The sequence below is a fragment of the Limulus polyphemus genome, unplaced genomic scaffold (genome assembly GCF_000517525.1).
Source record: "Limulus polyphemus unplaced genomic scaffold, Limulus_polyphemus-2.1.2 Scaffold25, whole genome shotgun sequence".
NCBI lineage: Eukaryota > Metazoa > Arthropoda > Merostomata > Xiphosura > Limulidae > Limulus > Limulus polyphemus.
Window position 1 is genome coordinate 1609641 of NW_013665635.1, and position 15766 is coordinate 1625406.

General features: G+C 32.9%; 1 protein-coding gene across 2 annotated transcripts; it reads left to right on the plus strand.

The window, feature by feature from the left end:
• Positions 1-242: 242 nt before the first annotated feature.
• LOC111085730 lies at positions 243-8115 on the plus strand. 2 transcript variants are annotated; one of them, XM_022385700.1, is made up of 2 exons: positions 243-316; positions 7106-8115. In XM_022385700.1, exon 2 carries the CDS (start codon positions 7133-7135, stop codon positions 7844-7846), a length of 714 nt encoding a protein of 237 aa, XP_022241408.1. In that variant the 5' UTR covers positions 243-316; positions 7106-7132; the 3' UTR covers positions 7847-8115. The 2 variants fall into 2 exon arrangements, with proteins under 2 accessions (XP_022241408.1, XP_022241401.1); XM_022385693.1 differs by lacking the exon at positions 243-316 and adding an exon at positions 344-446.
• Positions 8116-15766: the final 7651 nt, after the last annotated feature.

Below are 15766 nucleotides of genomic sequence, written 5' to 3' on the forward strand. Positions count from 1 at the left end.
AATACACTTTAACTCTTTACTATGGTGTAAAAAGTTGTTTTACAGTTACAACGTTTCCTGTTTATTACATCTTTATAATAGTGTAAAAAACGAGGTTCCTTGAGTTTAATTCAAATAAAATAAGCAAATACATTTTGTGCATATATATATATTGATCCTAAAATGTGCGCAGTTGTTATTATCTGTCCCCAAACAATTGATCGACCACAGTCGGATCTGTTATTAAGCTGCGCTAAGAGGTAAAAATGTTTACTGGTAATGCATCGGTGCACGAAGCAGGTTCTCATGGGAAGGTAAACTCCTCGAAGCATCCGTGGTAAGTGAGTGTGATGATCAGGTTCTCTTTAAAGTTATTCGTTCATAGATCAGACATCACCGCAGCTCCTTGTCTTTCATAGTCTACTTTCTGAAATTAGTAAATCTACAGAGCTGTGATCTGAAATAAGGTAAGTTGTAATAGTAATTGGTTAAAAAGGTATTATTTTTGTTTGTTTGTTGTTAAGCACAAAGCTATCAGTGTGCTCCAAACCGCGGGTATCAAAACCCAATTTTTGCGTTATAAACCTCAGATATAAAGCTGAGCCACCGGGGGAAAGGCGGGTATTATTTTAAACGGTTTAGTTTGAAAACAAAATTATGATAAAGGAAATTTGCATAGAATACCTGCAATATCAGTGACAGAGCTTGACTTCATTACTTTAAATGTTTTTTGTAGTTCATGATTACTGATGAGACTGTAAAACGTACATAAACGTTTGACAGAATGACATATAGCAATAAGTGTTTATTTCTTTATTTTTTTTCACACTTGAATATGAATCACGTGAAGTATTTTTAATTAATCTTATTTCACACTATTATTTGCGTATCATTCAATTTTATGAACAGTATAAATAAGTGCAGGAAGATGTACGGGGAATTTGGTTCAAGAATTTCTCATGTTTTTTGAGAACTTCATAATTCTTCAGACATTTGGTTTGTTTCAGAATTTCGCATAAATTCTTTGAGCAATACTTCATGTGTGCTAAGTATTTTTATGCACGATCAATAATACCTTGACTAAATTTTCCATAAATGTATTTCGAATGAAATTTACGAAATCAAATACAAGTTTGTTAATGTTTTTTTTTTGACATACTTCACAAGAACAAAAAATGAACAGAGTCTCCGTACAAAAGAGAGAGCTTGCTTATTCATAAGCTGAGACCAAAATTGCATTGCTTACAGCAAAGAAATGGAGATTCATAAATTACAAATAATGAGCGGTGAATAATAATAGTTGTTGGAACAAGTAGTAAATTACTTCTATTGTTATGTATAGTATGTGAGGATTCGATACATATATTATACATATATAGCTAAAACATGCTGTGCTAATAAGCTACTGAAGTGTCTGATAACTGAAATCTAATTAAACGTGCTTATGGTCATTTGCTGATTAAATCTACAGTTTGATAATGGTTATTATCCAGCTTATTTCTCGATAATTAACTTGTGTTCAGGATTACTGACGAGGAGTGGAATTTCCCCAATAACACACGTTAAAAGTCAAAGGATGGAGGAGGTAAAAGAGCCTGCCATTTAGGATTTTAGCTTTGTAAACAATACATATTCAAAGGCATAATTTGTTTTACTTATTTATTCATTCCTTTATTTTTTATTAATTTTATTTTGTTTCATTTAATTTATTTCACCTTTTGTATTTTATACAATAGTTCTCTGCTATTAACATTCTGAGTTATTTAGGCTTACCTATGAAATTCAGCTAAAAATGTTATGATGAAATCGTAAATACAAAATTGGAAAAAAAAGTTTAAAATCACCTTAGGAAAGGCTTCCAAGCCGGAAACGTTGTGAATATTAAACCATCTATATCGCATCAGCCATTTTTCGTGGTATAAGTTTTTTGTTTTAAGTTTAACTATGGTTGAGTTCTCTATTCCTTATTTCATTTTAGTACTGGACAGCTACTTTCCCGAAACGTTGTGAATATTAAAACATCTGTATCGCATCAGCAATTTTTCGTGGTATTAGTTTTTTTTCCATTTTTTGTTTTAAGTTTAACTATGGTTGAGTCCTTTATTCTTTATTTCATTTTAGTACTGGACAGCTACTTTCCCGAAACGTTGTGAATATTAAAACATCTGTATCGCATCAGCCATTTTTCGTGGTATTAGTTTTTTTTCCATTTTTTGTTTTAAGTTTAACTATGGTTGAGTCCTTTATTCTTTATTTCATTTAGTACTGGACAGCTACTTTCCCGAAACGTTGTGAATATTAAAACATCTATATCGCATCAGCCATTTTTCGTGGTATAAAATTTTCCATTTTTCGTGGTATAAGTTTTTCCATTTTTTGTTTTAAGTTTAACTATGGTTGAGTTCTTTATTTCATTTTAGTACTGGACAGCTACTTTCCCATAATTGGCTGCAGAAAATGAATGTGTATTTTGGTTAATGACAGTATGGGCTGAAGCACTTGAGCCCTCTAATAACTTTAACTGTGTCTACATGCTGTTGCGCAGTAGATTCCTACCCTATTAGTGTTTAATTGAAAAGAGGGACTGTCCTCAAAGTTACTTGAATGCTAGTACGCAGTTATATAGCACTCATGACTAAAGAGGTTTTTCACATTTTTTTAGACATACCTTTGTGGGGTCTTGGATTGCATTTTGATGATAAATTCGCAATTTATAACTGCTTATTTATTAATACTACTATACATATATTATTATTAATTAGAACATGAAATTACGTCATTAAATAGATACACAATTTTCAGCAAAACATATTTCAACGAATGTTTGCTTTCAAATATATATACAAAGCAAGAAACATGTAATGAAACCGGTAAAAATTAACGGGGTCAGTCTACATATGATAACTGTTTTTTTTTGTTTGTTTAAATATATTTATTTTTGCTATGCAATTCTTTTGCTGTTTTACTGAAAAGCACGAAACTCTTCTATAAAGCTACAGAATGTATTACTGTGCTCTGAAAACTGATTCCAACACACCCTTGTATATATATATATATATACACTATTTGTTCACGTTACCGTTCCAAACATAAATATATATTATAATGTTAGGTGTTACGATTCTGTAAAATTGCTTCTCTGGCAAATTGCACACTTCCTCATTGTCTTGGTTTGCACTTCAGAATGTTATTCTGTTGGATTACCATGCAAGACACGTCTGGAAAATTTGAAGAAGATTTATTCAGTTGATGCTAGTTCGCCATTTCGTATGGAAAACTCATTCTGTTTGACTCTTCAGACAATCAAATTGACTAAGTTTCGTTCAAAACTATTCAACTTACATCTTTCGCACGTCATTGGAATAACATTAAAACTTACAAGAACTAATTGACATGGTATGTCGGACTTTTCCAATACCGATTTAAGAGGTATTCTTCAAAAATATACGAGGTTTTTCCTTTCGATAACTGTAATATGAAAGTTAGATAACGTCCATATTAGTTTAGGAAACTAAGTTTATTATAATGATGTTGTTCCATTTTTAAAATTAATGATTTAAATATGTTCCTTTTTCTGAGATTTTGCGCACTTCCTAACCTGGCATGGCCAGGGGGTTAGGGCGCTCGACTCGCAATCTGAGGGTCGCGAGTTCGAATCCCCGTCACATCAAACATGCTCGCCCTTTCAGCCGTGGGGGCGTTATAATGTGACGGTCAATCCCACTATTCGTTGGTAAAAGAGTAGTCCAAGAGTTGGCGGTGGGTGGTGATGACTAGCTGCCTTTCCTCTAGTCTTACACTGCTAAATTAGGGACGGCTAGCGCAGAAAACCCCAGTGTAGCTTTGCGCGAATTCCAAAACAAACAAACAAGCGCACTTTCTTTTATCCATATATTGAAGAATTAAAAAACATTCAACAAATTCTACTGGGAAAACATGGAGAGTGCGTGTGTTTTCTTATAGCAAAGCCACATCGATCTATCTGCTGTGTCAATCGAGTGGAATAGAACCCATGATTTTAGCTTTGTAAATCCGAAAAATTACCGAGAAAACATGGAAGATTCAATACTAACTAAATATTATTTGTTTCTTGGTTTTGAATTAAGCACAAAACTGCACAATGGGCTACTCGTGCTCTGCCCACCACGGGTATCGAAATCTGGTGTCTGGCGTTGTAAGCCCACGGACTTATCCACCGGGAAAAGGAGCAGTCATACCCCTGTACCATTGGAGGATAACTAAATATATACTTGTATGCTCTACATTTTCTTATATTTTTGGGGAATAAAAAAACGCTCGTGCAACCAAAATTAAAACCACTGAACTCTGATTAGTTTTATGAAATGTTTAAAACCTAGTTAATGTAATTTATGTTTTTATAGCACTTATAGCACTTTAGCAGTGTAAGATTAGAGGAAAGGCAGCTAGTCATCACCACCCACCGCCAACTCTTGAGCTACTCTTTTACCAACGAATAGTGGGATTGACCGTCACATTATAACGCCCCCACGGCTGAAAGGGCGAGCATGTCTTAATTATTATATGAGTTGAGGAACCACATCTACTAAAATTAACCCACATCAAAAACAAAGTGCCAGAGTTTGCATTGAAAGTGTCTTTTAACAATATGAATAACAAAAACTACAAGATAGCATATATTTTGGAGTATTCGTTATTCACTACCTACAGTTAATTTATTTAGTTTTAAAAACCATTAGAATTGAATTCTAACTGAAAGACATACACATTTAGCAAAATTAACGAGTTTAACTTTCTTGGTATTTATATAATCTCCCTATCTATGGGGCATACTTCTGGGCAATCGATGGCCAACTTTATGAGATACCTATTCCTCAGTTAATGCAACGCTAAACTCTTCTATATATCATTGTAGGTTGAGACAAGACTAGCACAAAGCTACAAAATGAGTATTTGTGCTGTCCTCACCACGGGTATCGAAACCCAGTTTTTAGCGTTATAAGCCTCTAGATTTACCACTGAGCCATCAGGGAGCAAGAAATCTACGAGTTGTGACGGATAGCATATGTATGAACTTGGTTATACCAGAGTAAAAAGTCTGTAACTATGCTCATAAAGCTATGAATACAGTGAAATACTATTAATCAAAATGTATTTACAATGAAGTACTTTTTCGGATTATTGAGACATACAGATAGTCGAATAAGTCACTTTGAATATAATGCACTCTCTATTAATAGCATGAGTTATCGATCGAAAATTTAAAGGTGCTATAGCTAGTAAGGAAAGACATGCAACTAATAAATCAAAATAAACTGTAAATACAGTAAACGTATTGGTTTATTATTTTACACGTCATTAATAATTTTACAAATTGCATAATCAAAGTCGCATGTTATGTCATTGTCTTCACATAAATCACCAAAAAAATAAAAACAACAACAATATACCTTGCCATGTTGTTTTTATTTCGAGGTGTGATATTTAGATGGTGAAAGTAATAATGTAAAACAAAAACGTATTTTAAAAACACAATAACTTGACCATAATACTTCTTCTTCATTTATGATATAACATCCAAAACCACCTCTTATATTTTACTATGTTAATTTTATAGGAGATTTGGGTGTAAAATAACTCGTCCATAACACCCCGCCCCCAGTAGCACAGCGATATGGCTGCGGACTTACAACGCTAGAAACTTTAGATTCTTCTGTATTAAGTACGTTAAAAAATCCAATAAAACGTACTACTTTACCATGCCGGTTTCTTTATGAACTCTGGATTTTAGATGTAACACTTAGTAATAGTGTGAGACAAAAAACATAATGTCTATGTTACTGACCATTGGAAATGTTTTATAATTTTTGTCTCGGTCTTCTTGAGAGAAATGTTTTAGTACTCCTTTGTCCAGGCAATCTACCAAATATGATTTCATCTTTTTTTTGCTTAAACTGTACTTCTTTATTGCCTGTCTACGTCTTGAGAAGGAGTTCTGACAGAAATATTATAATGATAATACCACAGTCATTAGCACTGTCCTGTTGCTGAACATGGGGAATTCTCACGCAAATAATTTGTTTATCATTAACACATGATTGGCGTAACTAAATATGAAGACTTGTTGCAAACTACGTTTGCGGGTTATTGAAAAGAGGTATATGGATTACATGCACATAATCACTTCGCAATGAAAGCACCCATTTGATTTGGTCAGTATGGTGTACTTAACAAATAGGAGTGCCATCAACTGTAACATAAGGCAATTTAGGACAACTTATCCAGTATTTATAAACAGGCACTAACTTACAGACAAATACAAGTTTGAATTGTTCAGCAACAATCAACGCCAGTTTATTCTACAGTAGAAAACAGAAGCTTATCATAGTCAATGTAGAATGTCTACAGTAAAGCATAATGTTGGATGAATACACGTTTGCGGCTGCGTCTCTATCAAAGCTATCGGTGATCTAAAGGAAAAGTTGATGGCACCCTGATTACTGACAGGTACAGACTTATCGTGATCCATCATGCTGTTTTCTCAGGAACACAACAATAATCCAAAGCACATAGCAAATGTTGTAAAACAATACTATGATGGTAAAGAAGCCAATGTAATATTTACAATCATTGCTTGGTTTGCACAAACTCTTGATAAGAATATTCTTGATTCTATAATGGCTTATGTAAAATCTGAAAAGGTAAAAAACCGACCAAACAATTTGTCTGAATTGTGGGGAGTAATACATGATACTTGGAATATTATTATAGAATAGTCCACTGATTATCTGTATTTTAGTGTAAAAGCAAGAGGTAATGTTCTGTGTAAACTAAGGGGGTATTGTATTGTATCGTACAACTTATTTAAATTTCTTATGTATTTTCTGTGATAACGTTTTGAACCATTAATAAATACAGATTTATATGCCTTTTCTTCTGGTTTTTGACTTCTATATGTACATCTTTTGTTTGTTTCCATAGTTCTTTTCACTACTGTTTATCATAATATAAGAAAATCTTTATTTGAATCTGTATAAACAGTAGCTTGTTCATCAAAAGTATCGTATTGCCATACAATGTTGAAGATTTTAGACAGTTTTGAATGAACACCAAATATACATCTATGTGTTTTTTTCCTTTACCATAGGACTCTTTTCTAAAAGATGATTTTTCCATGATGCCCCCGAATCGTGAAACTGCAGTCCCCGTAATTCATTGCCACCCTATCCAGAGTAAAAGAATTATTGCTGGACTGGTAATGGCAGGACCATTTGTTACCTGCTTTGCGTTGTTTGGTATAATGAATCTTGTCGCTGGGACATTTTTAACCATCATGGCTTGTAAACCACAAACCTCACATCCAGATTCAACCTACAGTGAAGAGTTTCTTCGTACTTTCAGTAAAAAACTCGAAAATATATTAGATCCATTTAAGATTGTTGGTCCTATACTTCTCATTACAGGTTTTTTGTTAGTGAACATAGGAATAGTCTTAGGGATTATTGCATGTAAATCATCGCTTCACACTGCCCAGAAGGATTCACTGCCATCTCCAGTCTCGTGCTTCCAACTTTCAGACATCAATGGTACCATGGGAACGAGACTTCAGACTAGCAGTAACTTCAAGGAACGATCTTTCTTGTGTCCACCACAGAGACAAAATCTAGGAAAAAGGGACACTACTTCTTTCACTTATCTAGATGCCATCATTGATGTCCACATGACACCTCATCCTGTCCCTTCGAAGGCTGGGGAAACAATCATCAAGTCATCATCAGCAACTGAAGAACAGGAAGATGTTTCATCAGTAGCTCATGGTAATATAGAGGGAAAAGATGTCACAATAGAGGGCCTAGGTTTCACAGAAGAGACCCTATTTCGTGTTTAAGAGTTGTATATATAAATATATATATATATATGTGTGTGTGTGTGTTTGTGTGAGTGTACGTAACAGACACGAGTCAGATTAATGCATCCATGTTGTAAAACTCTGTGATTTGAAAATTGAATAAATCACTAATATTTATCATACACTTCAAAGTAATTTGCTTTCAGGTTACATTTGTAGTAGTTGTGATAAACGTAAGTTAACATATTTAAAACCCCTATACTTGTTAAATCAAGTGTTGTTTTGAATGTCATTAAAAGTAGAAATATTTCGTTGATTTAATTTTCACTACAGTTATAATATTAAAACAAAAAGAAAAACTACTTGAAAACTTTTGAATCTCTCTAAATCTTTGGTTACCATTAATTATTGGTTTCTCTAGTGATGAATATCAAATTGTCACAAGGGTATTAAAAATCCCGAGTTACACTATTTACCTATGACATACTTAAAGCTTATATCTAATTCAAATGAATGAAATAAACAATTAGAATATTTACTCTATTTTTTAAACATTTTTCTATATTCAGAAATGATTGTGCATTAACTAAATATTTGGCAAACAACGTGCTTTAACGTATAACGATTAAAATTGTCATTATATAAATATTAGGATATATCTTAATTATATTCATTATGTAAATGTTAGGATATATCTTAATTATAGTCATTATGTAAATGTTAGGATATATCTTAGTTATAGTCATTATATAAATATTAGGATATATCTCAATTGAGGTATATTCATATAACATTCTCGGTTTCCATGCAGTTTCTGCATGTAGTTTATCCCTTTCGTGTTGACCGGATATCTCAAGGGCGTAAATATGTGTTATCCTTTTGCGAAGATTAAGGCTAAGAACTGTAATCTGTGTCTTTAAGTCTCAAGTTGTACACTTGGCTCGGCTTAAGATTGTACGTAAACTATTTGTTGAAGTATGTAACCTGTGGACTTCTGGGATATCTGGCTTTCCTTATTTCACTAGATTAGTTGAGACAGGCATTTCCATTATCCTGTCTATTCATTTCTCTTGAGACTTGATTTGTCTCTTGGTTGTCGTCTGTTGTTCCGCAGCCCTAAACTCCAACACGGAAGGAGAAGTTTTGTCAGTTTAGGTGACATAACCTTGTATTTGTTTAATAAAGAATATTATGTTTAAAACTACTCTTTTATTTGTTTGTTTTCCTCTACCATCCATATCAGTTTATCCTTCGCTTAATAATGTTGAACCTGATTTTTGAGGGAACTTTTGGCACCTGAACGCCACAAACCGATTTATCTCATTAGAACTGAAACAAAAACACCTTCTATACTTTTTATTTATTAATGATTATTACTTCTTTAATTTAATAATTTTTACCTAACTTGATTTCATTGACCTCTAGCCACTAACATCTGAGATTGAAAGGTGGGGGAAGATAAGTCAACAAATCAGTACTGAATAATAAAAAAAATGCTTGCTCAGGCAATTCAACCCAGGCATACACACATATACTGTCCTATTCCACAGTGACTTATCTTTTTAATGTTATTCCTTAACAGATTTGGAGAATAAATACATTAAATAACCATAAGTGTCGTAAAACAGCTTAAAGAATCCATAACGACTCTTCAGATGAGAGGAGAACCCGGTTTTTATTGAATATTAGAATTATTGCTTGTATGGTGGTTCAACAATTCAGAAAAATGAAGTGAAATCATGAAATACGCATGACACGATAATATTAATAAAGATTACTGGAATCCATTCTATCATAACTTTTACTTGAAAATATGTTCGTGTAGATGTACCTGTAGAATCAGAATTAATTATCAATGGTTCTCCGCAAAGCAGAATCAATCAAGAAGAAGTTAAGAATTGAGGCAGTAATCTACGAGAAGTATAATAATCATTAGTATATAGCGAAAGAAAAGAAAGACAAAAACATGTATTTAAAATTCGAAGAATTTACCAGGGCACGTCAAAACAACCGTGTTTAAAAATTTCATTTGTTCTTGGAGTTCATTCAGTTAAAGCTAGTATACGCAGAATATTATCACACTCAAATCTTCTGGCTTCTCGATCAATAAATTTCAATCAATTCTACCAAAAACTATTTACAATACGGTTGCCAAATATTTTACTACACTTAAAGGCGTATGAAACAACTTAAAAAATCCTGAAATTTCATTCTAGACAATGATCAAAGTATGAAAACTATGAAAAATGAATTAAAATATTATTCATCACATCAATAGTAACGTATAGAATTAGTTTAATGATGAATAGTAAACCAGTATAGATGTTCTCAGAATACTGAACATTCAAATCTTAACTGATCTTTAGAAATTTCATAAAACCCCTGATAAATCTGTTAACACTAATGAGGAACCCATAGTCTTATTGCTTATTACAGTAGTTAAAACAGTATGGGCAACGCCTGCTCATCACAATTTCCAATAAAAAAAAACATACAGAACTTTCAAACTCAACGTAGGAAAACCACATTGTGATTATACACTTTTTGTGAAGCTACTGGCTTTCCTTCAAGCCTCAAACATTCATTTATTCACCGAGAAAGGTTTGTTTGTTTGTAGTTAAGCACAAAGCTACACATTGGCTATCTGTGATCTGCCCACCACGGGTATCGAAACCCGGTTTCTAGCGTTGTAATTCAGCAAACATACCGCTGTGCCACTGAGGGCATTCATCATGAAAGAAAAAGCTGCATGACACCCAGTGTATCACAAAACTTACTTTGACAGTGCGCTTTTAAAGAAAATGTTGAGCGAAGACTTCGGAGAACAAGAAAAACCTGTTACATTCAGTTTCTCCTCAAAGATCGGTAAACCGAAAAATTTATTTACCCATGATGCTTTTCTGTAATAGAAAAAAAATCTCCATCAGATTAGGATGTACAAGTATCACCCATAAGCACTATCTCTGTTCTTATATATTGGTTGTGCTATATTTTTGTGAGATGAAAGTCTCACTTGAATCCTAGACGCGTCCAAAGGTATCCAAGAAATATGACACTGTTTAAACGCCTCTCACAACCTCTTCTTAAACAAATGATACACTGTTTCGAAATAACGAAAGTTAATATAATCGAGATGAGTAAAAGACGTACCATTTCCTAGAGCTTGTATCATCTTCAGACCTTTAAAATGATTTTCTTCATTTACATATGTGCAAATAACGAAAAATTAATTTTACACTTAAAACAAGGATTCACTCTACGAACCGCTTAATAATATAGTTTCATAATAATAATAAGTGTACAAGGGTCGTAAAATTAGTTACGCCGACACTGTAAAATACAAATTATTGAGAAGTAAAGAATACTAAACTGGAGATGGCAATGTTTTTTATTCTCGAAGTTTCAGTGATAATTAATATCACAATACCAGTTTAAAACCTTCAAAGATCATTTGAGAATCTGATATGTTTATCCATAACTAGTGAATATGCCTTCAATCCACATTTTCATTACTTGGTTTAATTCTATCTATGTATGAAATTCAAATCAACAAGTTATTCATCCCAGAAATCATCAATAATCAGCAGGACGAAACAATCAGCCATCCTCTGTTCACTATTGCAAATCCCTGAATATTTTCACACCAGCACGCTCTTCACAGAATATTATATCAAAGATCAAGATAGCTTTCTCTAAACATATTCCTTTTAATATAAACAAAAATACATTAACTCCAGGAGAAACAGAAGCAGAGAAACCGAACTATTTCTGTCACTATATCGAAGAAGATATAGTGTCAACCTAGCGCTACTTATTACTACTCAAAATAAATATTTAACTTTTCGCTAAAGTAAAAGGGTACAGTTGCATATACGAATCTAGGTAAGATCGATCGCAAACATAAGTCCAATACCAAAAAACACATTAGAAGATATGCAAACAGAACAGAAACAGAATCGGCTCATACACATACGGTATATCCATAAATTAAATACAAAATATTTGTGACAAAATGATGAGTAATTAAAAGTAAAATATCTACAACATTATATATATAGTTATAGCAACAAGGTGTGGCATTAAATTACTTCATCAAATAAATATTGTAATTATATAATCGTGCTGTGACTGGGGCCTATAAAACGGTCAAATAAATACTGTAATTATATAATCGTGCTGTGACTGGGGCCTATAAAACGGTCAAATAAATATTGTAATTATATAATCGTGCTGTGACTGGGGCCTATAAAACGGTCAAATAAATACTGTAATTATATAATCGTGCTGTGACTGGGGCCTATAAAACGGTCAAATAAATATTGTAATGAAATTATCGTGCTGTGACTGTGACATATATATATAAACACACAAGAAACACAGCAGTTAAGTCGTATTTAACGTGTGGAAGAAGCAAATGTGTAACGTAACTGTATTTGTGTGATTTTTGATATTCAAAAGAGGAAAGAGTGTTTGGTACATATGATAAAGAAACAACACTGGAGCATAAAATACCTTAAACTATGTTTTAATTACTAAGGTATTTAACAAAACTAGCCCATACATAGCAGTATGGAGTCACTGTCTACCACATTTATCACCTATATTAATAAGATTCGCCCTAAATATTGGATAAATAAATAGATTTTAAAGTTAATCAATTTTTCGAATCTAAAACTGCTATCGCTCATCTTCAGCCGTATATAGGAAGGCAGTTGCTTCTGTTGGAAAATAAAAGTAATAAAATAAAACATATTTTAAGAGAAAACACTGCGGATTATTAGTTGAACATCTGAGATTGACATCTTGCTAAAGAATTATGATTTCAGATAGGCATACGACTTTTGCGTACTGTATTTATTTTAAAGTAATAAACTTGGTGATAACATTAAAAAACTCATAAAAAACTATTTGCAGTGGTGCTATTTCAAATAATACAAAATACATTATTACTTGCAAAGACAAATCTCGATAGCTCGGTCTTTCGTAATTAATTATTATGGCTGTATTAACAGCATGATAGAGTATAAAGTAGTGATGAACGAGTTTCACTTTTGAACTTCCATTTGATACTTATAAGTAATACCGATACTGATTTGATACTTATAAGTGATACCGATACTGATTTGATACTTGTAAATAATACCGATAACGATTTGATACTTGTAAGTAATGCCGATAATGATTTTGATACTTGTAAATAATACCGATAACGATTTGATACTTGTGAATAATACCGATGACGATTTGATACTTGTATATAATACCGATAATGATTTGATACTTGTAAGTAATACCGATAATGATTTGATACTTGTAAATAATACCGATAACGATTTGATACTTGTAAGTAATACCGATAATGATTTGATACTTGTGAATAATACCGATAACGATTTGATACTTGTGAATAATACCGATAACGATTTGATACTTGTAATAATACCGATAATGATTTGATACTTGTGAATAATACCGATAACGATTTGATACTTGTAAATAATACCGATAATGATTTGATACTTGTGAATAATACCGATAACGATTTGATACTTGTAAATAATACCGATAATGATTTGATACTTGTGAATAATACCGATAACGATTTGATACTTGTAAATAATACCGATAATGATTATTATAACTGGTATATTTTTTTACGTTTACGTTCCTAGTGAAGCAAGTTCTTATCGATGAATAGCCACTCTCCCACAGTTCCTGGTACCAGACTATCTCTCCCCGAGATTTGTTTTAATAGTAATTAACATAGTGACAGTTTATTTTACCTAGTTGACTTCCTCAAATAAGCATTATAAATATGAAACAGTTTTCAACTATGTGTGGTGTGTGTGCTGTACAATATATACTTAAATGAGCACACACCTTGTATTACTGACTTACACGAAAATATTACCACGTTGTTTCTAACAAACAACAACACGTATCAAGCCGTTTAAGATGCGTTCTGGAGATATATTTCGAATTGGGAATCATGCCTCTATGCTACAAGGTTTCCCAATAGTTACAGATTATATGGAGCTTGACAGTCAAAACACTCAAAGATTTTATAAAATGGAATCAGTTAGTCCCTCCCACTGATATTGTTTGAAACAAAGATAACCACGAACAAGAATACAATACGAAAGTTTACAAACGTAATGTATTTATTTAACGTTTGCTATATTTTTTTAGTGCACAGTACAACGCTGAGAAGTAAGAGAATGTATTTTATCTTTCTCCGTAAGCGTTGCAAATACGGAATAAGATAATGGCAAGAGCAGTGGCTCTGTTTGCTTCTGTGAATCAACATACAAATAATACACAGTTTTTATGTACTAATTAAATCGAAGGTGGATATTAGGTAACCACATAAGTTTGTTTGTTTGTTACGGATTTCGCACAAAGCTACACGAGGGCTATCTGCGCTAGCCGTCCCTAATTTAGCAGTGTAAGACTAGAGGGAAGGCAGCTAGTCATCACCAGCCACCGCCAACTCTTGGGCTACTCTTTTACCAACGAATAGTGGGATTGACCGTCCCATTATAACACCCCCACGGCTGAAAAGGGGAGCATGTTTGGTGGGACGGGGATTCGAACCCGCGACCCTCAGATTGCGAGTCGAGCACCCTAACCACCTGGCCATGCCGGGCCAATCACATAAGTTTGATTTCGGTATTTATTTTATTAATAAAAATCTCAATTACTCACTTGGTGCGAATCTAAAGAGATTATACTGATACATAATGTTCAATACTAAAATATACTTGAAAATTTCCCTCCTAACATTGTAGAATGTTGCCCAAGTTCTTATAAAGCTACCATGAATATAAATAAATATATCTCATGCATTTGCTCTATGTTTAAACTTTTGGATAGAACATGTGTTGAATTAATTGAAACTTGCGCTTTAACATTGAAAAACGTAAGTTAAATGTGTAAAAAAGTATAAGAAAGAGTAATTTTAAGTTTGAGTAATTTTTAAGAAGTACATACTTTGTGAAAATCAGACTAGATATAAACTAAAACCTGTTCCTATAGTTAAGAACTTTGTTTGGAAGAAAGACTGTAGTCTTAAAGGAAAACTGAACTTCCATGAAGTATCAGATAGATGGGCTCGCTAATAAAAACAGATTCGCTCAGAAAATAAGATGAGTAATTTTGAATATGGTAACTTAATTGAGTTTTCCTAGTTAGGCTAGATAAAGTTAGTAAAAATGAACACAGTATATATTATTAGATAAACAAAAGGAAAATACAGCTACATACGTGTGTACACGAAAACACATTCGCTTCTACTAGAGCGTGCTTAGCTTCACAGCTGTCTTTCTCTCAGAAGAGACTTCTATCAAGCTAAACATGATGATCTTCTAATACAAATGAACCAAGAAAGTACGCCCCATTTCAACAGGTAAGCTTTATTTCTATGTCAAGTTGACAGCGTTCATCTCGTAATATTTTTTCCTCTCAGATCATCGGTCGGCTCTAACATTTAGACAACATCAACTCAGCCAACATAGATGTTATATTTTACTGCAATACCATCTCAGTCACAATAGCTACAGTCCACTATAGAGAAGAAAGAAACGAAACATTTAGACCAAGGTAATTTAAATAGCTTTCTATACTACTTGTTTATGCTAAAATTGCATACAAACCAAATCTAACTTCCTATATCACTAAAGCAAGTAGAAAAGATATGTATGCCTACATAGCATACTCTTTTCCTTTCTCTGTTTCACACCTGTTCCCAAAACTAACAATCAAATAACTTAGCTTTAAAACCAATAACATTTAAACTCACAGCAAGGTAACGGAGCATGTTAACATCACTTGATTCCTAAAACAAAATACACTTCAGTTGATTACCACAAACCCTTCAACAATAAATTAAAGCTAAGTTCCACAAACCCTTCAACAATAAATTAAAGCTAAGTTCCACAAACCCTTCAACAATAAATTAAA